Source organism: Dryobates pubescens, chromosome 6 (assembly GCF_014839835.1).
Source record: "Dryobates pubescens isolate bDryPub1 chromosome 6, bDryPub1.pri, whole genome shotgun sequence".
Taxonomy (NCBI): Eukaryota; Metazoa; Chordata; class Aves; order Piciformes; family Picidae; genus Dryobates; species Dryobates pubescens.
In genome coordinates this window covers 2,089,955-2,113,501 of record NC_071617.1, presented here as the reverse complement: position 1 = coordinate 2,113,501, position 23,547 = coordinate 2,089,955, and the positions used below count along the sequence as shown (strand labels likewise).

General features: G+C 50.0%; 1 protein-coding gene across 1 annotated transcript in view; it reads left to right on the top strand.

Moving 5' to 3' along the window:
* Positions 1–23,547, top strand: part of IMPG1 (interphotoreceptor matrix proteoglycan 1) — a 63,008-nt gene that overhangs the window by 2,588 nt on the left and 36,873 nt on the right. The window contains exons 2-5 of the mRNA XM_054162489.1: positions 16,614–16,847; positions 18,615–18,781; positions 19,925–19,953; positions 23,341–23,408. Of these exons, the coding sequence (XP_054018464.1) occupies positions 16,614–16,847; positions 18,615–18,781; positions 19,925–19,953; positions 23,341–23,408 (498 nt within the window). The remainder of the gene's footprint in view (positions 1–16,613; positions 16,848–18,614; positions 18,782–19,924; positions 19,954–23,340; positions 23,409–23,547) is intronic.

The following is a 23,547-nucleotide window of genomic DNA, read 5'->3' as shown; positions in this document are numbered from 1 at the left end:
CTCAGAGATCATCAAGTCCAACCTGTCACACAACACCTCATGACTAACTAAACCATGGCTCCAAGTGCCATGTCCAATCCCTTTTTGAACCCCTGCAGGGATGGTGACTCCACCACCTCCCTGGGCAGCACATCCCAATGGCCAATCTCTCTTGCTGGGAAGGACTTTTTCCTCACCTCCAGCCTAAACCTCCCCTGACACAGCTTGAGACTGGCCTCAAGGCTGGATGTTAGGAAGAAATTCTTCCCAGAGAGAGAGATTGGCCCTTGGAATGTGCTGCCCAGGGAGGTGGTGGAGTCACCATCCCTGGAGGTGTTTGAAAAGAGCCTGGATGAGGCACTAGGTGACATGGTTTAGTTGATTAGTTGGTGTTGGGTGATAGGCTGGACTGGATGATCACAAAGGTCTTTTCCAGCATGGATAAGTCTGTATTCAGCTACATAGCTAACTGTACTTAAGACACCATTCTGACCTTTTCAGGGGTGAGATTCTACTGGCTTTTTCATTTCTGCTTCAGCACAGAGCCAGAATTATCTTCTCATTGACCACTTAGGAACCTCTGAGTAGCCCTCCCAGATTTTATCCAACTGTGCAACGAGCACCTTGGTAAACCTCTAACCTGAAATACCAGTTGTAGTGGATAAGGTCCAGATGAGATGAGATGACACACAGGTGAGTCCATACACATCATGGAGGTCCCAGTGCTTTCAGGGAGGAAGCAGTAGAATCACAGAATCATAAAACAGTTAGGATTAGAAGGGACCTCAAGGATCATCCAGCACCAAGCCCCCTGCCATGGGCAGGGACACCTCACACCACAGCAGGTTGCTCACAGCCACAGCCAGCCTGGCTGCAAACAACTCCAGGGATGAGGCTGCCACCACCTCCCTGGGCAACCTGTGCCAGGCTCTCACCACCCTCATGGGGAACAACTTCTTCCTCACATCCAATCTCAATCTACCCATTTCTAGTTTTGCTCCATCCCCCCAGTCCTATCCCTCCCTGACACCCTCAGAAGTCCCTCCCCAGCTTTCTTGGAGCCCCCTTCAGATCCTGGAAGGCCACAATCAGGTCTCCTGGGAGCCTTCTCCTCTCCAGACTGCACAACCCCAACTCCCTCAGTCTGTCCTCACAGCAGAGCAGCTCCAGCCCTCTGCTCATCCTTATGGCCCTGCTCTGGACACCTTCCAGCACCTCCTGTAATAGAGGCTTCAGAAGTGGACTAGAATCATAGAAACCTAGAATCATAGAATCACAGAATCATTGAATCATGGAATCATTTAACCATTGAATCACAGAATCATAGAGTCATAAAATCATAGCATCATAGAATGGTCTGGGATGGAAGTGACCTCCAAAGATCCTCCACTCCCAGTCATGCACTTCCCTTTCAAAACAAAAAGGCAGTTCCAACCAAGTTCATTTCCCTGCCCTCTTCTCCTTCCAAACCAGATCATTTTCATCTAGCTCAGAACATGGCAATGCTTAGGACAAGGCATTGGGCTAGGTGACCTCCAGGTGCCTTCCCAGCCTAACTTGGACACATAACTAAGGTAAGTAAGGTTAAGTCACTCCCTGTCAAAATGAGATGGAGTCAGCTAGCCAGAGACCCTAGAGATTATTGCAGGGTGAATGCCCCTAAACTGTGAGGAAAATTCAGTAGTTCCAATTGCACATATTCAAGCAAGGAGATGCCACTATGGCTTCTGGCTCCTGGAAGCTCTTTCTCATAAGCCAATCATCCTAAGTGACATCACATTTGAATACAGTCACCCCCACAAGCCCCATTCTGCTCTGTGGCTCTGGCTCACACCCTTACAACTGTTGAACAACTGGAATCCATGGCAAAATAGCACTGGGCCTTGAACCTCTGCTGTCTCAGTGACCTTCCCAGGGCATGGCTGTGCATCTGTAGTAACACTGGTAAGAAAATTAATACCAGAGGTGCTCAAATGAGTGTTCAGTCACTGAAAACTGGGTGCATCCCTCCAAGAACTACTCAAGTATTGAAAGGGCTACTGAAGGGACTGCAGCGCTGCCTGGGGAGGAGAGGCTGAGAGCTCTGGGGCTGTTTAGTCTGGTGTGGAGAAGATTGAGAGGGGATCTATTCAATGGCTATCAATATCTGAGGGCTGGGGTTCAGGAGGGAGGGGACAGGCTCTGCTCAGTTGCTCCCTGTGATAGGACAAGGGGCAATGATGGAAACTATAGCACAAGAAGTTCCACCTCAACATGAGGAAGAACTTTACTGTGAGGCTCCCAGAGCCCTGGAGCAGGCTGCCCAGAGAGGTTGTGGAGTCTCCTTCTCTGGAGCCTTCCCAGCCCTGTCTGGCTGTGTTCCTGTGTGACCTGTGCTGGATTCTATGCTCCTGCTCTGGCAGGGGGTTGGACTAGGAGATCCCCAGAGGTCCCTTCCAACCCCTGACATCCTGTGAGCTGTGATCCTGTGGAAACACTCACTTGCATCCTTTGATGCAAACCCTATCAGACAACAGAGCAGCACATCAGGTCAAATGCACCTAAGATGGACAAGGAAATGCAAATAGACACAGTTTTTATATGTTAACAGTAAACCAAATAATTGTTGGTTCAGTGCTGTTTCTACTCTGAAACGTGGACCCTACGCAGACTGTAATAAGATTGAGATGCTGGCAATGAAACCACAGCCAGCTTTGGATATTTGCTCTGGATTCCAGCAGTGGCAGTGTGGACTTGATGAGTAATGAGGAGGATTCCTCACCAGAATTTGCACTTAGCTGCCTGAAAGAATTGATATCTATTTGTGCCCTCAATGAGACATAGGATGCCAGGGAAACCAGGAGTGTCTCATGATGCCAGGGAAACCAGGAGTGTCTCATGATGCCAAGGAAACCAGGAGTGTCTTATGATGCCAAGGAAACCAGGAGTTTCTTGTGATGCCAAGGAAACCAGGAGTGTCTTATGATGCCAAGGAAACCAGGAGTTTCTTGTGATGCCAGGGAAACCAGGAGTGTCTCATGATGTCAGGGAAACCAGGAGTGTCACATCATGCCAGGGAAACCAGGAGTGTCTCGTGATGCCAGGGAAACCAGGAGTTTGTCATGATGCCAAGGAAACCAGGAGTGTCTCATGATGCCAAGGAAACCAGGAGTGTCTTATGATGCCAGGGAAACCAGGAGTGTCTCGTGATGCCAAGGAAATCAGGAGTGTCTCATGATGCCAGGGAAACCAGGAGTGTCTCATGATGCCAAGGAAACCAGGAGTATCTCATGATGCCAGGGAAACCAGGAGTTTCTTGTGATGCCAGGGAAACCAGGAGTGTCTCATGATGCCAGGGAAACCAGGAGTTTCTTGTGATGCCAGGGAAACCAGGAGTGTCTCATGATGCCAGGGAAACCAGGAGTTTCTTGTGATGCCAGGGAAACCAGGAGTGTCTCATGATGCCAGAGAAACCAGGAATGTCTCAGGATGCCAGGGAAACCAGGAGTGTCTCAGGATGCCAGGGAAACCAGGAGATTATTGTGATGCCAGGGAAACCAGGAGTGTCTCATGATGCCAAGGAAAACAGGAGTGTCTCATGATGCCAAGGAAACCAGGAGTATCTCATGATGCCAGGGAAACCAGGAGTTTCTTGTGATGCCAGGGAAACCAGGAGTGTCTCATGATGCCAGGGAAACCAGGAGTTTCTTGTGATGCCAGGGAAACCAGGAGAGTCTCATGATGCCAAGGAAACCAGGAGTGTCTCATGATGCCAGGGAAACCAGGAGTTTCTTGTGATGCCAGGGAAACCAGGAGTGTCTCATGATGCCAGAGAACCCAGGAGTTTCTTGTGATGCCAGGGAAACCAGGAGTTTCCTGTGATGCCAAAGAAACCAGGAGTTTCTTGTGATGCTCTTTCCTGTGGGAAGGAACTGTGCCAACGCCATGTGCTGGCTCACAAAGCTTGCAGCCTGTGGCTTTGGCATGTTTTCAGCACGCTTCCTGGATGCTTTGTGCTTGGTGCAGACTGCATTTGTTGTGGACATGGATTAATTTTTAGTCAGCATATGAATCATAGAATCAGCCAGTTGGAAAAGTCCTCAGGGATCATCAAGTCCAACCTATGACCTAATAGCTAACACCTCCTGACAACTAAACCATGGCTCCAACACCTCCAGTGATGGTGACTCCACCACCTCCCTGGGCAGCACATCCCAATGGCCAATCTCTCTTGCTGGGAAGGACTTTCTCCTCACCTCCAGCCTAAACTTCCCCTGGCACAGCTTGAGACTGTGTCCTCTTGTTCTGGTGCTGGTTGCCTGGGAGAAGAGACCAACCCCCACCTGGCTACAAGTCCCACCCAGAACACTACAAGTGTCACCCCTAAATTATAGCCCTAAGCACCACATCCAAACCACCTTGAAACACAGCCAGGCTTGGGGACTCAACCACCTCCCTGGGCAGCACATTCCAATCCCTGACCACTCTTTTGCCTAAGGTCCACTCTAAACCTCCCCAGGGGCAGCTTGAGGCCATTCCCTCTTGTTCTATCTCTAATTACCTGGGAGAAGAGACCAGCAGCAGCCTCTACAGTGTCCCTTCAGGTAGCTGTAGAGAGCAATAAGGTCTCCCCTGAGCCTCCTCTTCTCCAGGCAAGGCAGTTAAAGGCAACAGTGGTCTTTGGAACCAAATTGTTAATCCAAGCTCATTTCAAGGGTTCTGTGAAAGAATCTCTGTTTAATGCCATCTCCTAGCTTTGACTGCAACACCATAAAAACAAAAAGGGTTGGGTTTCTCAGTGAAATTCAGACCTTTACCACTGCCATTGCTACCAATAACTTGTCCTATTCTTCACCAGCTTTCTTTCCATGTCTGTTCTGAGGTGCAGATCACACATTGGGACTAAACATTGAGTGTTTTTAGCACAAGGACAGGATGGGTGACCTGATGGTCCTTATCCTGGAGAAGGCTGAGGAGCATATTATCAATGCTTGTAAATATCTAAAGGGGAAACTAATTAGGTCCTAAGAGGAACCTAATGAGGTTCACTTAGGATAAATGCAGAGTCCTGCAGCTGGGGAGGAAGTATAAACTGCAGCAGCACAGGCTGGGAGGTGATCTGCTGGAGAGCAGCCCCAAGGAGAAGGAGCTGGGAGTGCTGGGGGGCAGCAAGGTCTGCATGGGACAGCAAGGTGCCCTGGGGGCCAAGAAGGCCAATGGGGTCCTGGGCTGCATTCAGAGGAGTGTGTCCAGCAGAGCCAGGGAGGTTCTCCTCCCTCTCTACTCTGCCCTGGTTAGGCCACACCTGGAATATTGCATCCAGTTTGGGGCTCCCCAGTTCAGGAGGGGCAGGGATCTGCTGGAGAGAGCCCAAGGGAGGGCTCCAGGGATGCTGAAGGGACTGCAGCACTGCCTGGGGAGGAGAGGCTGAGAGCCCTGGGGCTGTTTAGTGTAGAGAGGAGAAGATTGAGAGAGGATCTATTCAATGGTTATCAATATCTGAGGGCTGGGGTTCAGGAGGGAGGGGACAGGCTCTGCTCAGTTGCTCCCTGTGATAGGACAAGGGGCAATGATGGAAACTATAGCACAAGAAGTTCCACCTCAACATGAGGAAGAACTTTACTGTGAGGGTGCCAGAGCCCTGGAGCAGGCTGCCCAGAGAGGTTGTGGAGTCTCCTTCTCTGGAGCCTTCCCAGCCCTGCCTGGATGTGTTCCTGTGTGACCTGTGCTGGATTCTCTGCTCCTGCTCTGACAGGGGGGTTGGACTGGAAGGTCTCCAGAGATCCCTTCCAGCCCTGTGATCCTGTGATGCTATGAGTCACACAAGCCAATGTACAAACCAGGAATGGCCAAGCTCATCATTCTCAGTATTCATTTTGAGGAATTAAAATGGATTATTTTTACTACAAATGATTTAATTGGTTTTCCTATAAATGCCTTAATTATTTTGACTTAGTTTACTTAGTAGCTTAAGTTTAGCTCTCCTCCTCATTTTTAGGAGCACAGGCATTTTCCTTTTGACAGTGGTCCTCTTCTTCTGAAGCTACACATCACTGCCATCTCCTTTGATTTCAGCAACCCCACAGCAGTGGATGCTGCCCTCTCTTATCCATCTCTTGACTAAGTGCACTAAACTTGAAGAAATGAGGTCCAGACTGCATTGCATTATATGGTTATATGATCCTGCTCTGGCAGGGAGGGGCTGGACTTGATGATCTCTGGAGGTCCCTTTCAACCCCTAAAATCCTAGGATCCTGTGATTCTTCCCCATGAGGGTGGTGAGAGCCTGGCACAGGTTGCCCAGGGAGGTAGTAGAAGTCTCATCCCTGGAGGTGTTTGCAGTCAGGCTGGATGTGGCTGTGAGCAACCTGCTGTAGTGTGAGGTGTCCCTGCCCATGGCAGGGGGTTGGAACTGGCTGAGACTTGAGGTCCCTTCCAACCCTAACAATTCTCTTGTGCCAGTTAGTCTCAGATGGGATTCACTACCTGGCAGCATGCAGCATCTGTTGGGGTTGAGCCCTCTCAGCAAACCCTGTAAAATTTCTTCTCCTCTGTGCATTAAAAACAGTTAAAGAATATGTTGGAGCCAAAGCAAGCAAAGAAGATATATTCTTCTGTCTTTAAGGGCAGTGAGCTCTCAGAGACAAGGCCTCAGCAGATTAACTATTAGTTATGAATCTTTGCAATGTGGGATTCCACATCCCTGAGTTTTTACACTGGTGAGCCTTCAGGGTTGTGAAAAGAAGCACAGTCCAAGAGGTGGTCAAAAGAGGCTTGGATGTGGCACTTGAAGCCATGGTTTAGTTAGTCAGGAGGTGCTGGGTAATGGGTTGGACTTGATGATCTGTGAGGTCTTTTCCAACCTTATTGATTCTAAGATTCTATGATCAGAGCTACAGTGCTGACAAAGCACTGGCAAAGGAGCACCAAACATCAGCAAGAGTGCAAGGCAAGAGGCTCTGCTTCCACATCTGCAAAGGAAGACAGAGGTTCTTGCATCCTCTCTGGAAGGAAATAGGGGTTGCTTTAGTATTCCTATGCAGGATCCAGGGTGCATTTGATGGTAAATGCCAGAACAATCCTCACTATCAGTACAGATAAGGGCATGAGGTGATAGAAATCAGCCCTACAGAAAAGGACTTGGGGGTGCTGATGGATGAGAAGCTGGCCAGGAGCAGGCAGTGTGAGCTTGCAGCACAGAAGGCAAATCACAGCCTGGGCTGCATCAAAAGATGTGTGGCCAGCAGAGCCAGAGAGGTGATTCTGCCACTTGTCTCTGCTCTGCTGAGACCTCACCTGCAGTACTGTGTGCAGCTCTGGAGCCCTCCATGCAGGAAGGACATGGAGCTGATGGAGAAGGTCCAGAGGAGGGACACCAAAATGATCAGGGGGTTGGAGCAGCTCTGCTACAGGGTCATGCTGAGAGAGCTGGGGGTGTTCAGCCTGGAGAAGAGAAGGCTCTGGGGAGACCTAAGAGCAGCCTGCCAAGACCTGAAGGGGCTGCAAGAAGGATGGAGAGAGACTGTTGGCAAAGGCCTGCAGGGACAGGACCAAGGAAAATGGCTTCAAACCAGAGCAGAACAGGTTGAGATTGGATGTTAGGAACAAGTTCTGCACCATGAGGGCAGTAGAACACTGGAACAGGTTGGCTGGGCAGGTTCTTGGGGCCCCATCCTTCGAGATATTCAAGGTGAGGCAGGACAAGGCTCTGGGCAACCTGCTCTAGATGGGGATGACCCTGCTGACTGCAGAGGGGGTTGGACTGGATGAGCTTTGGAGGTCCCTTCTAATCTAGAGCTACAACACAGCTGCCATCATGGGAACATGGTGGGATGAACCTGCACAAATGGAGGGCTACAGTGGATGGCTATAAACTCTTCAGAAGGGATAGACAAAGAGTGGCAGTGGAGTGGCTCTGTGTGTCAGGGAGTGTTCTGATTGTCTTGAGCATAATGATAGTGATGATAGGGTTGAGTGAAGAGGAGGCTCAGGGGAGACCTTATTGCTCCCTACAACTACCTGAAGGGAGGCTGGAGCCAGGTGGGGGTTGGTCTCTTCTCCCAGGCACCCAGCACCAGAACAAGAGGACACAGTCTCAAGCTGTGCCAGGGGAGGTTTAGGTTGGAGATGAGGAGAAAGTTCTTCCCAGCAAGAGAGATTGGCCATTGGGATGTGCTGCCTGGGGAGGTGGTGGAGTCACTGTCCCTGGAGGTGTTCAAGAGGGGATTGGATGTGGCACTTGGTGCCATGGTTTTGTTAGTCATGAAGTGTTTGGTGACAGGTTGGACTTGATGATCTCTGAGGTCTTTTCCAGCCTTATTGGTGACAGGTTTGCACTGGTTAGCCCGCACCTTGAGTACTGTGTCCAGTTCTGGGCCCCTCAGTTTAGGAAGGAGGTTGACTTGCTGGAACGAGTCCAGAGAAGGGCAACAAAGTTGGTGAGGGGTTTGGAACATAAGCCCTACGAGGAGAGGCTGAGGGAGCTGGGGTTGCTTAGCCTGGAGAAGAGGAGACTCAGGGGTGACCTTATTACTCTCTACAACTACCTGAAGGGAGGTTGTAGCCAGGTGGGGGTTGGTCTCTTCTCCCAGGCAAGCAGTACCAGAACAAGAGGACACAGTCTCAGGCTGTGCCAGGGGAGGTTCAGGCTGGATGTTAGAAAAAAGTTCTATACAGAAAGAGTGATTGCACATTGGAATGGGCTGCCTGGGGAGGTGGTGGAGTCGCCATCGCTGGAGGTTTTTAGGAGAAGACTTGACAGGGTGCTTGGTGCCGTGGGTTAGTTGCTTGGGCGGTGTTGGATTGGTTGATGGGTTGGACGCGATGATCTTGAAGGTCTCTTCCAACCTGGTTTGTTCTATGTATTCTATGTATTCTAGGTTGGACTTGATGATCTCTGAGATCTTTTCCAACCTTATTGATTCTATGAGTCTATGCTAATGTGTGGTCACTTTCTCAGACTGAAAGGACCAAACATTGACCCTAAATCAGACAAACTCAAATCATCACCACAGTCATACCAGAAGAATGTCCTTTGTCAGGCTTATGACTAGCACAATCCTTAATTGAAGCTAATGGCTTAGGGGTAAATCCTGGGGAAGAAGCAAATCCTTCCAGAAAAGCCTCTGGTCCATACAGAAGCTGCCAAAGACCTTAGTGACAAAATGCTGTGCCCTAGTTTGTCAGCCTGGCTGGGCAGCTGATCTGTCACTGTTAATGCAGCTGGGAAAAGGCAGCAGACTTAAGAGTGGCTACTTCCCATGTAGATTTCTTGGTGTTTTCTTCCAGAGGGCTTCAGGGATCTGCTGAGAGATTTCAGTGAGGTTGGATCTCCTGCTCTCACCTCATTTGCTCTTCAGATAATTCAGGGTCTGGGCACTTGCAGTTTCTGATGGAAGCAGAGCCATATTTGACAGGAGATGAATCATGATTTGACATTACCAGGCAAAAACTTCCTTTCATTTCATCTACTGCTACCTGAAGGGAGGTTGTAGGTTCAGGCTGGAAGTTAGGAAGAAATTCTTCCCAGCAAGAGAGATTGGCCATTGGGATGTGCTGCCCAGGGAGGTGGTGGAGTCACCATCCCTGGAGGTGGTTAAGAAGATCCTGGATCACAGTATCACAGTATCACAGTAACTAAGGTTGGAAGAGACCCCAAGGATCATCAAGTCCAACCTGTTCCAACAGACCTCACAACTAGATCATAGCACCAAGCGCCACGTCCAATCTCCCCTTGAACACCTCCAGGGACGGCGACTCCACCACCTCCCTGGGCAGCCCATTCCAATGACGAATGACTCGCTCAGTGAAGAACTTTTTCCTCACCTCGAGTCTAAACCTCCCCTGACACAACTTGAGACTGTGTCCCCTTGTTCTGGTGCTGGTTGCCTGGGAGAAGAGACCAACCCCCACCTGGCTACAACCACCCTTCAGGTAGTTGTAGAGGGCAATGAGGTCGCCTCTGATCCTTCTCTTCTCCAGGCTAAACAATCCCAGCTCCCTCAGCCTCTCCTCATAGGGCTTGTGCTCAAGGCCTCTCACCAGCCTTGTTGCCCTTCTCTGGACACGTTCAAGTGTCTCGATGTCCTTCCTAAGGAGGTACTTGGTGCCATGGTTTAGTTGATGAGATGGTGTTGGGTGATAGGTTGGACTTGATGGTCTCCAAGGTCTTTTCCAACCTGGTTAATACTGGTCTAGTGTATTTAACAACAAACACTACATCCTTTTAAATCACTTTGCAACAACTGGACAGCTATAAGGCTAGTTTTCAGTCTGGAGAAGACTGCAAGGGGATCTAATCAATGTCCATCAGTACCTGAGGGCTGGGGTTCAAGAGGGAGGGCACAGGCTCTGCTCAGTTGCTCCCTGGGATAGGATAAGTGGCAATGTATGGAAACTCCAGCACAGGAGGTTCCACCTCAACATGAGAAGGAACTTCTGCACTCTGAGAGTCACAGAGTACTGGAGCAGGCTGCCCAGAGAGGCTGTGGAGTTTTAGGCTGGGGGTTAGAAGGAAGTTTTACACAGAGAGAGTGATTGCCCACTGGAATGGGCTGCCTGAGGAGGCGGTGGGGTCGCCGTCGCTGGGGGTGTTCAGGGCGAGGCTTGACAGGATGCTTGGTGCCATGGTTTAGTTGATTAAGTGGTGTTGGATGACAGGTTGGACACGATGAGCTTGAAGGTCTCTTCCAACCTGGTTTATTCTATTCTGTTCCTTCTCTGGAGCCTTTCCAGACCTGTCACTCTTGCTCTGCCACTGGTTGCCTTCTCCCAAGCATCCAGCATCAGAACAAGAGGACACAGTCTGAAGCTGTGCCAGGGGAAGTTTAAGCTGGAGGTGAGGAGAAAGTTCTTCCCAGCAAGAGAGATTGGCCATTGGGATGTGCTGCCCAGGGAGGTGGTGGAGTCCCCATCCCTGGAGGTGTTCACAAAAGGCTTGGATGTGGCACTTGGAGCCATGGTTTAGTTGTCAGGAGGTGTTAGGTATTAGGTAGTAGGTTGGACTTGATGATCTCTGAGGTCTTTTCCAAACTGGTTGCTTCTGTGATGTGTTCCTTTGTGACCTGTGCTGGATTCTCTGGTCCTGCTCTGACTTGAGTATCTCCAGAGGTCACTTCCAACCCCTAACACCCTGTGAGCCTGTGATAAGCCTACAGGTTGCTGCCTCTGGCATGCTTTACAAAACAATGCTAAGCACCTTCAGTGTATAACTTCCTTTCTTTCATACAATATTCATCATAATAAAGCAGTCAGATTGCTTTCCATATCACAGTTGCATCTACCTCACAATATGGATTTCAGTCTTATGGTTTCTACCCAGTAGGCTTTGAATGTTCATTCTGAAGTTAAATAAGTGAGACTGATAAATATTTAGGGTGTCAGGGAGTGATAGGACTGGGGGGGATGGAGCAAAACTACAAATGGGTAGATTGAGATTGGATGTTAGGAAGAAGATGTTCCCCAGGAGGGTGGTGAGAGCCTGGCACAGGTTGCCCAGGGAGGTGGTGGCAGCCTCATGCCTGGAGGTGTTTGCAGCCAGGCTGGATGTGGCTGTGAGCAACCTGCTGTGGTGTGAGGTGTCCCTGCCCATGGCAGGGGGTTGGAACTGGCTGATCCTTGAGGCCCCTTCCAACCCTGACAATTCTGTGATTCTATGTATGCACACCCAGAGATCTTTCTACTGAGATATGTGGTAGAGCTTTTCCTATTCTTCACTTCAAGTCCTACTCTTTTTCTAACAGTATCCTTTGCAATTAGTTTCCTCTTAACACTTCTCTGCTCACTTTTCTTCAAACATTTGATTAACACAGCTCCAAACTGTCAGGATAATGTGGGTTTGCCTTTCTTGTTTTCCCTTGATTCAGGTAAGATCATGGCAACCAGTGTCTAGTGTTCTATGCAGTATTGCATTTGATCCTTCCCCAGGCAACAGAGAAGTTTTCACTCTTCATTTTTCATGCTTGTGCCTTTTGATCTCTGCTACCTTCTTTGGTGATTTCTTTTGAAGGTTTTGTACCATTCATCAAAGCAATTTTTTTTTCAGTGCACAGGCTCCCTGGATGTTAGGGGTTGGAAGGGACCTCCAAAGATCTGCAAGTCCAACCCCCTGCCAGAGCAGGACCACAGAATCCAGCACAGGTCACACAGTATCACAGCCAGACAGGGCTGGGAAGGCTCCAGAGAAGGAGACTCCACAACCTCTCTGGGCAGCCTGCTCCAGGGCTCTGTGAGTCTCACAGTCAAGAAGTTCTTCCTCATGCTGAGGTGGAACTCCTGTGCTGGAGTTTCCAACCATTGCCCCTTGTCCCATCCCAGGGTGCAACTGAGCAGAGCCTGTGCCCTGCCTCCTGACCCCCAGCCTCAACTATTGATAGACATTGATCAGATCTCTCTCAGCCTTCTCCTCCTTGGGAAGTTTAGGCTCAAGGTGAGGAGAAAGTTCTTCACTGAGAGAGTTGTTAGGCACTGGCATGTGCTGCCCAGGGAGGTGGTGGAGTCCCCATCCCTGGAGGTGTTCAAGAGGGGATTGGATGTGGCACTTGGAGCCATGGTTTTGTCATGAGATCTGTGGAGACAGGTTGGACTTGATGATCTTTGAGGTCTCTTCCAGCCTTGGTGATTCTGTGATTCTCTCCAAACTAAACAGCCCCAGAGCTCTCAGCCTCTCCTCCCCAGGCAGTGTTGCAGTCCTTTCAGCATCCTTGGAGCCCTCCCTTGGACTCTCCAGCAGATCCCTGTCCCTCCTGAACTGGGGAGCCCTGACCTGGATGCAATATTCCAGATGAGGTCTCACCAGGGCAGAGTAGAGAGGGAGGAGAACCTCCCTGGATCTGCTGGACACACTCTCTTCTTAATACACTCCAGGACCCCCTTGGCCTTCTTGGCCCCCAGGGCACATTGCAGCCCCATGCACAACTTGCTGCCCAGCAGCACTCCCAGCTCCTGCTGGATTCATCCACATCAGGCACACCTACACCAATGTCTTTACATTTCCTCCCTTAAAGCTTTCCAATTACCTGCAAATTTCACACTTCTCTTTCAAAGGACTTCTCTCATCATCCCATTTATTCTGCTTGCATTTATCTCCAATGCTCATGGCCTGACTGCATGGAGAATGTGAAAGTGCCCCTGAAATAAAAGCATTTCCAAATTAACTTTATCAGCTTCATGAATATGTAGGCACAAATCTGGAAGATAATCTCAAAGCTACACTTAGCTCCTGTCACACAACCAGGCAGAGGTGCCACATTTCAGCTCATCTAAATGGGTGCCTTTGATGCTATATTAATCAGTAACATTTTTTCCCATGGTATTTATTTACCATGGAATACTGCATCAGAAATCTTCAGGAAGTGGAATTCAACAGACTCCTGTATTTTGTCTGCCTTTTAGGATGGGGCTCCCTGTGCTTGAGGCTGTTTTGACACTCCAGGACCATTTCCAGTCTTCAGAAATTAATATCCTGGCCTGCATCAGGAACAGTGTGGCCAGCAGGAGCAGGGAGGTCATTCTGCCCTGGACTCAGCACTGCTTAGGCCACACCTGGAGTCCTGTGTCCAGTTCTGGGCTCCTCAGTTTAGGAAAGATGTTGAGATGCTGGAAGGTGTCCAGAGAAGGGCAACAAAGCTGGGGAGGGGTCTGGAGCACAGCCCTGGGAGGAGAGGCTGAGGGAGCTGGGGTTGCTTAGCCTGGAGAAGAGGAGGCTCAGGGGAGACCTTCTTGCTCTCTCCAACTCCCTGAAGGGAGGTTGTAGCCAGGTGGGGGTTGGTCTCTTCTCCCAGGCAAGCAGCACCAGAACAAGAGGACACAGTCTCAAGCTGTGCCAGGAGGTGAGGAGAGGCTGGAGGTGAGGAGAAAGTTCTTCCCAGAGAGAGAGATTGGCCATTGGGATGTGCTGCCTGGGGAGGTGGTGGAGTCACCATCACTGGAGGTGTTTAAGAAGAACCTGGATGAGGCACTTGGTGCCGTGGTTGAGTTGATGAGATGGTGCTGGGTGATAGGTTGGACTGGATGATCTGGAAGGTCTTTTCTAACCTGGTTAATTCTCCCTTCTCTTCCCTTCCCTTCCCTTCCCTTCTCTTCCCTTCTCTTCTCTTCTCTTCTCTTCTCTTCTCTTCTCTTCTCTTCTCTTCTCTTCTCTTCTCTTCTCTTCTCTTCTCTTCTCTTCTCTTCTCTTCTCTTCTCTTCTCTTCTCTTCTCTTCTCTTCTCTTCTCTTCTCTTCTCTTCTCTTCTCTTCTCTTCTCTTCTCTTCTCTTCTCTTCTCTTCTCTTCTCCCCCCAATGATGGTGACTCCACCACCTCCCTGGGCAGCACATCCCAATGGGCAATTACTCTTTCTGGGAAGAATTTCTTCCTAACATCCAGCCCAAACCTCCCCTGGCACAGCTTGAGACTGTGTCCTCTTGTTCTGGTGCTGGGTGCCTGGGAGAAGGGACCAACCCCCACCTGGCTACAGCCACCTTTCAGGTAGTTGTAGAGAGCAGTAAGGTTTCCCCTAAGCTTCCTCCTCTCCAGGCTAAGCAACCCCAGCTTATGCCAGAACGTTCACACCACCTATCATCCAGGGGCAGAGAAACATCATTACAGTCTGTTCTAATTAGTATTTCACTTTATATCAGGGAAGCATCGAGAAGTGCTCTGTGAATAAGAGGGAGACTGGGAAGAGCTCTTTCTTTCCCCAGTGACAAACTCCTGTTCAGCACTGGAAAGGAAGTGTTTCAAGGTCCAGTTCTCAAGATGAGTTCAAGACTAAACCTTCCTTGAGAGGAGATGTGCCTCTCAGCCCAAAGGAAAGATAAGAGTCTCTGAAGAGGGTACAACTGTTCCTCATTTGGCTTATCTGCCAGCTTAGACACTTCCCTACACTGATGGAGAGAAGCTTCACTTTCCCCAGGCTTTGCTTATCACTGTCCTGGGAATTTCCCTGCAGAGTGCTATGTTCACAAACGAGGTGCTGCAAGGTGAAGCTCCAGCACTGAAATGCCCTTTGTGGATCTGACCCCAAGTCACTTTTGAAAACAAGGTGAAACTTCTTTCCTTTGAGGCCCATGGAGCACTGCCACTGGCTTGCCAAAGAGGTTGAGGAGTCTCCTTCGCTGGAGACTTTCAAAACCTGCCTGGATGTGTTCCTGTGCAACTTACTCGAGGTGACCCTGCTTTAGCAGGGTGGTTGGACTCAAAGATCTCCAGAGGTCCCTTCCAAACCCTACAGTTCTGTGATTCTGTGATGGAGGGCTTCAGAAACTTTTACCCTGAGTGTCCTGGGGGTGGGAGTCACATTTTGAGATATAAGGAACTTAGTTATCAGGTCACAGAATCACAGAAACATTCAGGTTGGAAAAGACCCTCAGGAGCACCAAGTCCAACCCAGAACCCTGCTCTACAAGGGTCACCCCTAAACCAGAGCCCCAAGCACCACAGCCAGACCACCCTGAAACACAGCCAGGCTTGGGGACTCAACCACCTTGCTGCCCAGCACATTTCAATGCCTTTTTCCTAATGCCCTGTCTAAAACTACCTAGTGGCAGCTTGAGGCCTTTCCTTCTTGTTATGTCACTAATTACCTGGGAGAAGAAAGCAGCAGCAGCCTCTGCACAACCTCCTTTCAGGGAGATGTAGACAGCCAGGAGGTCTCCCCTCAGCCTCCTCTCTTTCCCACTAACCATCCCCAGCTCCTTCAGTCTCTCTCCAGCAGATTTCTTCTCCAGGCCCTTCCCAGCTTCCTTGCCCTCCTCTGCCCTGGCTCCAGCACCTCCACAGCTCTCTTGGATTGAGGTACCCAAAACTGGACACAATACTCAAGGTGTAGCACCATCAGAGCTCAGTACCAGGGGACAATCCCCTCCCTGCTGCTGCTGGACACAGCATTGCTCATCCCAGCCAGGAGGCCTTTGGCTTTCTTGGCCCCCTGGGCACCCTGCTGGCTCCTCTTCAGCTGCTTGCCCATCAGCACCCCCAGGTCTCTTTCTGCCAGCAGCTTTCCAGCCACACTGCCCCAAGCCTGCAGCCTTGCTTGGGGTTGTTGTGCCCCAAGTGCAGGACCTGGCACTTGGCCTTGTTGAAGCTCCTCCTGGTAACGTTCACCATGGATCCAATCTATCCAAGTCCCTCTGTAGAGCCTCCCTACCCTCATGAAGATCAACACTGACTCCTAAGTTGGTGTCATCTGCAAACTTGGTCTCTTGAGTCCCAGTTTCCCTGTGTGACCACAGGATATTTCTCTTCAGCACATTAACTCAGTGCATTGGCACTGATGGAATGGAATGGAATGGAATGGAATGGAATGGAATGGAATGGAATGGAATGGAATGGAATGGAATAGAATAGAATAGAATAGAATAGAATAGAATAGAATAGAATAGAATAGAATAGAATAGAATAGAATGGAGTGGAGTGGAGTGGAGTGGAGTGGAGTGGAGTGGAGTGGAGTGGAGTGGAGTGGAGTGGAGTGGAGTGGAGTGGAATTGACCAGGTTGGAAAAGACCTTAGAGATGATCGAGTCCAACCTATCACCCAACACCAGCTAATCAACAGCAGCTCAGGTTCATGCCTTCATGCCAGTTTCCAGCCCTGATCTTGCAGTGGATGCCCAGTGCCTGTGAGGGGCACCTGTGTATACACACTTCCATTTTATCTGACCTTTTATCTCTGCCAGAAATCCCTAACAAAATCAACCGTGGTGAAGCCAAACACCTTGCAGAAGCCTCAGGGTCAGACAAAACAGAGAGAACAGCAAAGAGGTCCAGAGTCTCGACCATAAGGAGGATATTTGACATGGCAAAGCACCGGACGAAGAGGTCATCCTTTCTCTCAACTGGTGTCAAAGTCTGCCCACAAGAATCAGTGAAGCAGATCCTAGCCAGCCACCAAGCTTACTACAGGTTAAGAGGTAAGAAGGTGGTTGTAGCATATTATTCCTCCTTGAAAGTATTCCTTTTGCTTCAGTAAACACAGTTATGTTCCAGTCTCTGGTTCTTTAGCTCTAGGCAGTGTATGTGCTGCTTGCTTTGTGCTTTGTTTTGACACAGATAATCAAATGTTGCATGGTTTGGATCAGCAATGCTGTGTCCAGCAGCAGCAGGGAGGGGATTATCCCCTGGTACTCAGCTCTGATGATGCTACACCTTGAGTATTGTGTCCAGCTTTGGGTACCTCAATCCAAGAGAGCTGTGGAGGTGCTGGAGCCAGGGCAGAGGAGGGCAAGGAAGCTGGGAAGGGCCTGGAGAAGAAATCTGATGGGGAGAGACTGAAGGAGCTGGGGATGGTTAGTGTGAAACAGAGGAGGCTGAGGGGAGACCTCCTGGCTGTCTACAACAAGGAGGTTGTGGAGAGGCTGCTGCTGCTCTCTTCTCCCAGGTAATTAGTGACAGAACAAGAGGGAATGGACTCAAGCCATGACTGGGTAGGACAGTAGGAAGAAGTTTTTTGATGGCAAGGGTGATCAGGGCTTGGAATGTGCTGGTCAGGGAGGTGGTGGAGTCCCCAAGCCTGGCTGTGTTTCAAGGTGGTTTGGCTGTGGTGCTTGGGGCTGTGGTTTAGGGGTGACCCTTGTAGAGTAGGGTTCTGGGCTGGACTTTGTGATCCTGAGGGTCCCTATGGTATCTAATCACCAAGGTCTACTAGATGTAAACTTTTCACATTAGCTTCTCAAGTTTGCAAAAGCCCTTTTAAAAAAGACGAGTAGGAAGGGACCTCTGAAGGTCACCCAGTCCAACCCCTCTGCAGTCAGCAGGGGCATCCTCAACTAGATCAGGTTCCCCAGAGCCCTGTTGAGCCTCACCTTGAATATCTCCATGAAAAAGGCCCCAACCACCTCCCTGGGAGGTATAGCCAGGTAGGAAGTCCAACCTGTGACCCAGCCCCATCTAATCCACCAGACCATGGCACCAAGTGCCTCAGCCAGGCTTTTCCTGAACATCTCCAGTGATGGTGACTCCACCACCTCCCTGGGCAGCACATCCCAAGGGCCAGTCTCTCTCTCTGGGAAGAATTTCTTCCTCACCTCCAGCCTAAACCTCCCCTGGCACAGCTTGAGACTGTGTCCTCTTGTTCTGGTGCTGGTTGCCTGGCAGAAGAGACCAACCCCCACCTGGCTACAGCCTCCCTTCACGTAGTTGTAGACAGCAATGAGGAGCTTTTCAAAGTCTTCCTCACTGCCTTATTCTCACTGTGTTGACTTTGTTTCCCCCAATGATGCAGCACTCTGCTGTTCTCTCTGCAGCCAGCGCACCTCTTAATCTTGTCTGATGTTCCTGGCCTGCATCAGAAAGAGTGTGGTCAGCAGGAGCAGGGAAGTCATTCTGGGGAAGTCATTGACTTCCCTGCTCCTGCTGGCCACACTGTTCCTGATGCAGGCCAGGATGCCATTGGCCTTCTTGGCCACCTGGGCACACTGCTGGCTCATGTTCAGCCTACTATCAACCAGTCCCACCAGGTCCCTTTCTGCCTGGCTGCTCTCAGCCACTCTCTCCCCAGCCTGTAGCACTGCCTGGGGTTGTTGTGGCCCAAGTGCAGCACCCAGCACTTAGATGTGTTGAGTCTCATGCCATTCACTAAGTGCAGGACAATGTGTCAATCCCAGATCACTTGCAAAAGGCTTTCAAGTTTGTTCTTTTAGTCCAAAGCACACACCCCCAGCCCTTCTCCTCTCACTCAGTCTGCCAGGAGGCCGTGTGGGAAGCCTTCCGCATCTTCCTGGATCGCATCCCTGATACTTCTGAGTACCAGAACTGGGTCACTGCCTGCCAGAGGGAAACCTTCTGCATCTTCGACATCGGCAAAAACTTCAGCAACTCCCAGGAGCACCTGGAAATAATCCAGCGGGTGAGGATGAGCAGCAGCTGCTCAGACTCTGGGCAGCCCTTCCAAAGCCCCTCCCCAGCCGCGTAGAGAAGGGCAAAAGTATTGCTGAGGAAGAGGAGGGGGCGTGTGTTAGAAGGCAAGCACAGTGACAGAGTAAAGGAAAGAGCTACCAGGCTTCTGCTGGATGGTTGGGTGTTGGTTTTCTCCCCCATTTCGGGGGCCATTGGGTGATGAATGCAGGCATAGAATCATAGAGTTGTGAGGGTTGGAAGGGACCTCAAGGCTCAGCCAGTTCCAACCCCCTGCCATGGGCAGGGACACCTCACACCACAGCAGGTTGCTCACAGCCACCTCCAGCCTGGCTGCAAAACCTCCAGGGATGAGGCTTCCTCCACCTCCCTGGGCAACCTGTGCCAGGCTCTCACCACCCTCCTGGGGAAGAGCTTCCTACACCCAGTCTGCATGGACCCCCTTGCCATATAACAATGAAATTCCAGGGAGCACAGAATCTCAGAAGTCCTCCCAGAAGTCACAGAATCATAGACTCATAGAATCAGTTGGGGTTGGAAGGGACCACAAGGATCATCTCGTTCCAACCCCCCTGCCATGGGCAGGGACACCCCACACTAGATCAGGCTTTATGGTTGTGTTGCAGAATCCCCAAATTACACAGTCAGAGTCCCACTTGCAGCAGAAGTCCCAGAAGCCCTTAACAGAGGAAGCAGCTAACAGAAGTCCTGAGCATATCCCTAGCAGCATCCCTACGCTGAAGCCCTTGCCTGAAGCAGCTAACTAAGAGAAGCAGAAGTCCCTAGCACCTCTAAACCCCCCAATCTACCTTCTAGCTCAGAGTGGCTGTTTCTATACTCTTTGTTGTCAGTCCCTTAACCAGTAAAACCCAACCACATATCTAAGCTGAAATCTTTCCCCAATGAGAGGTGCCAGAGGGTCCAGGAGGTGGCTTCTGCAGCACGTTCCTATCCCAGGGTGCCAACGTGAGGGTGCTGTTCTTGGCACACATGGGATGTGATTCTTGTGCTAAGGGGTTGGCCAGCTGAGGAATCCTGCAGTCTGCACACAGCCAGCAGCTGCCTTCAGAGCAGTGGCTGCACCAGTTTGGCTACACCCCCTGGTAAAATGCTGTTTCTCTCCATCTCTCTGCAGCGAGTAAAGCACAGAACCTTCCCGGAAAGGTAAGTAGCACGAGTAGAACCTTGCCACTGGATGCTGACTGCTCTGAATGAACCCCAGAGCTGTAGATGTGTGTGCATGTGAAGAGAGGGACAGACAGCAGGGTGCTGTGTCTGGTGTGTTCTCTAAGAGATGTTTATGCTGCACATACTGTCCCCAAGTTTTGAGCCACGAGCTGCCCAGGGCAAAAAGGGCAGGACGCTGATTTTACTCCTTTCCCAAGGAGGTAGTTTAAGAGTTAGCCTGTACAATTAACTTTCTGTTAGTTGTCAGACCAAAGGGATTATTTAGACCTTATCATGCTTTTCCCTTTTACATCCAGTGGTAATTTATTTGCATTCTACTACTTTCCTACTCCATCTGTAGAAATTTTCCCCAGGCATCAGCCTAAAACTGCCACAATCCCCCAAGGTCAGGAAAGGAAACACTCAGAATGTTAGACTAGACTAGACTAGACTAGACTAGACTAGACTAGACTAGAATAGAATAGAATAGAATAGAATAGAATAGAATAGAATAGAATAGACGAAGTTGCAAAAGACCTTTGAGATCATCAGGTCTGAACTATCACCCAACACCATCTAATCAACTCAACCATGGCACCAAGTGCCTCACCCAGGCTCTTTTCAAACACCTCCAGTGATGGTGACTCCACCACTTCCCCAGGCAGCACATCCCAATGGCCAATCTCTCTGTGAAGAACTTCTTCCTCACCTCCAGTCTAAACTTCGCCTGGCACAGCTTGAGACTGTGTCCTCCTGTTCTGGTGCTGGTCGCCTGGGAGAAGAGACCAACCCCCACCTGGCTACAACCTCCCTTCAGGGAGTTGGAGAGAGCAAGAAGGTCTCCCCTGAGCCTCCTCTTCTGCAGGCTAAGCAACCCCAGCTCCCTCAGCCTCTCCTCACAGGGCTGTGCTCCAGACCCCTCCCCAGCCTCCTTGCCCTTCTCTGGAAACGTTCTTATCTAAGAATCTAAATCTGGGGAGCAGGCTGCCCAGAGAGGTTGTGGAGTCTCCTTCTCTGGAGCCTTTCCAGCCCCATCTCTATGTGTTCCTGTGTGACCTGTGCTGGATTCTGTGGTCCTGCTCTGGCAGGGGTGTTGGACTGGATGATCTCTTTGGGTGCTTTCCAACCCCTGACATCCTGTGATCCTGTGAGTTTCAGGAAAGGAAACTCTCAACATGTCACTTAGAAGTTTCTTATCTCAGAATCTAAATGTTTTCCAAAAGCTACAAATGAATAATAATAAAAAAATGGTTTAGAGCAGAGATTATTCTGCAGCCTTCAACATTTTCTTTTATAACATGCATTTCTACAGAGATACCAGCACTGCTTTTCAGGAAAGCTAGCAGTCACAGCTGCAGAATTCATCCATCAGCACACAGCTGTAAAACTTACCACAGAAAATAATCTCAGCAAGACCAAACCAAATGTTGTGATGCATGGCAGACAATCTCCACATCACACCCATCATAGAATCAGAGAATTGTCAGGGTTGGAAGGGGCCTCAAGGCTCAGACAGTTCCACCCCCACTGCCATGGGCCAGGGACACCTCACACTACAGCAGGTTGCTCACAGCCACCTCCAGCCTGGCTGCAAACACCTCCAGGGATGAGGCTTCCACCACCTCCCTGGGCAGCCTGTGCCAGGCTCTCACCACCCTCATGGGGAACAACTTCTTCCTCAGATCCAATCTCAATCTCCCCATTTCTAGTTTTGCTCCATCCCCCCCAGTCCTATGACTCCCTCAAGAGTCCCTCCCCAGCTTTCTTGTAGCCCCCTTCAGACACTGGAAGGCCACAATTAGGTCTCCTCAGAGCCTTCCCTTCTCCAGACTGCTCCACCCCAACTCCCTCAGTCTGTCCTCATAGGAGAGGTTTAGATCATCTTGCCTCCATCATAGTAAGCAGTCAACCATTCACAGAGTTCAAAGACAGAAAGAAACCCACACTTTGTGCACTGATTTAACCTCTATGACCCCATCCCTCTGACTGCTTGGAGAACATCAGTCATGAAGCCTCATGAGCAGATTCCCTGCAGGACTGGCAGTTCTTGTTGCAGCAGTACATCCAGTCGGGATTTGTGTTCATTGTAAGAGCAAACAACATATTGAAGGAGAGGGAAGGAAGTACAGAAACTGCTAAATACAGAACATGACCTTTTTGTTCCATTGCCTGTCTAACCAACCTCCCAAATAATCTGCTAGAAATAGCTCCTCTCATTTATAGTACAGACAGAGGAGAATAGAATCATAGAATCAGTCAGGGTTGGAAGGGACCACAAGGATCATCTAGTTCCAACGCCCCTGCACACAGTTCCAACCCCCTCTTCACAGAGTTGAGGAGTTGAGGCAAATCACACAGAGGAGTTGGTTGCTGCTGTACATCAAGTCAGGGCTTTTCTGAAATGGAAAGGTCTTACTGCCCTTAGTGTGCTGCTCTTGGAGGAGCAGGCTGTACCCTCTGCTACTTCAGTGAAGTTGTGAAGAGGACCTCTTTAGGTCACAGTCTGATTCACACAATACTGAGTACAGAATTAACCAGGTTGGAAAAGACCTTGGAGATCATCCAGTCCAACCTATCACCCAACACCATCTAATCAACTCAACCATGGCACCAAGTGCCTCATCCAGGCTCTTTTGAAACACCTCCAGGGATGGTGACTCCACCACCTCCCTGGGCAGCACGTCCCAATGGCCAATCTCTCTTGCTGGGAAGAATGATCTAGTACAAAATACTGCAGCTGTGTTGCTGTGACTCTGCAAGTCAGGAGTTCAGCAGTACCTGCAGGGAATTCAATGCAATCTTCTCCTATCCTTTCTGTGATGCCTCCTGCAGAAGATGAACGATGGCAGTTATGTGGTTGCAGTGAAATTGCCATGTGAATAATTTGCTCAGCAGTATTATTTATTGGCATTAACCCCTGAGGATGCGAAAGATGTGTCATGAACCCAATGAAGTCAGGGAGAACAAACAAGTGCAAGGATGGTAACTTGACCCTTGCTTGCACACATGGCTGCTCAGCTACTCTGTGCCTTGTGTGCAGTCCACCTAGTGCTGTGGTGAGTCCAGCAGCTGGTCCCAGTGCTCTGCCACCCTCCAAGGAAAGAATTTTTCCACAGAATCACAGAATGTGAGGGGCTGGGAGGGGCCTCAAAAGCTCATCCAGTCCAACCCCACTGCCAGGGCAGGGTCACCTAGAGCAGATCACACAGGAATGCATCCAGGTGGGTTTTGAATACCTCCAGAGGGGTGAACTCCACACCCCCCCTGGGCAGCCTGTGTATAGAGAGGTCATTTCTGTGATTTATTCTTCTTTTCTTCCACACATTTGCCATTGGCAGCAGAGCATGCTGATCAGTTAATCACTCCTCTCTATTTGCTTGATAGGAAAGATGAAATATCCACAGAGAAAACAGGCGGCAAAAAGCTGGAGGACATTCCTTCCATTTCCACAGGTAACAACAAATCTCCTTGCTGTGTGCCTGCCCCTCAAGCACCATTGCTAAAACCAGCAATCCTTAAAAGGCTGCAATGTAATGAGTGCAGCAGAGGCATTCACACAATCCACACCCCTTAGAAGGTAGCAACTTAATG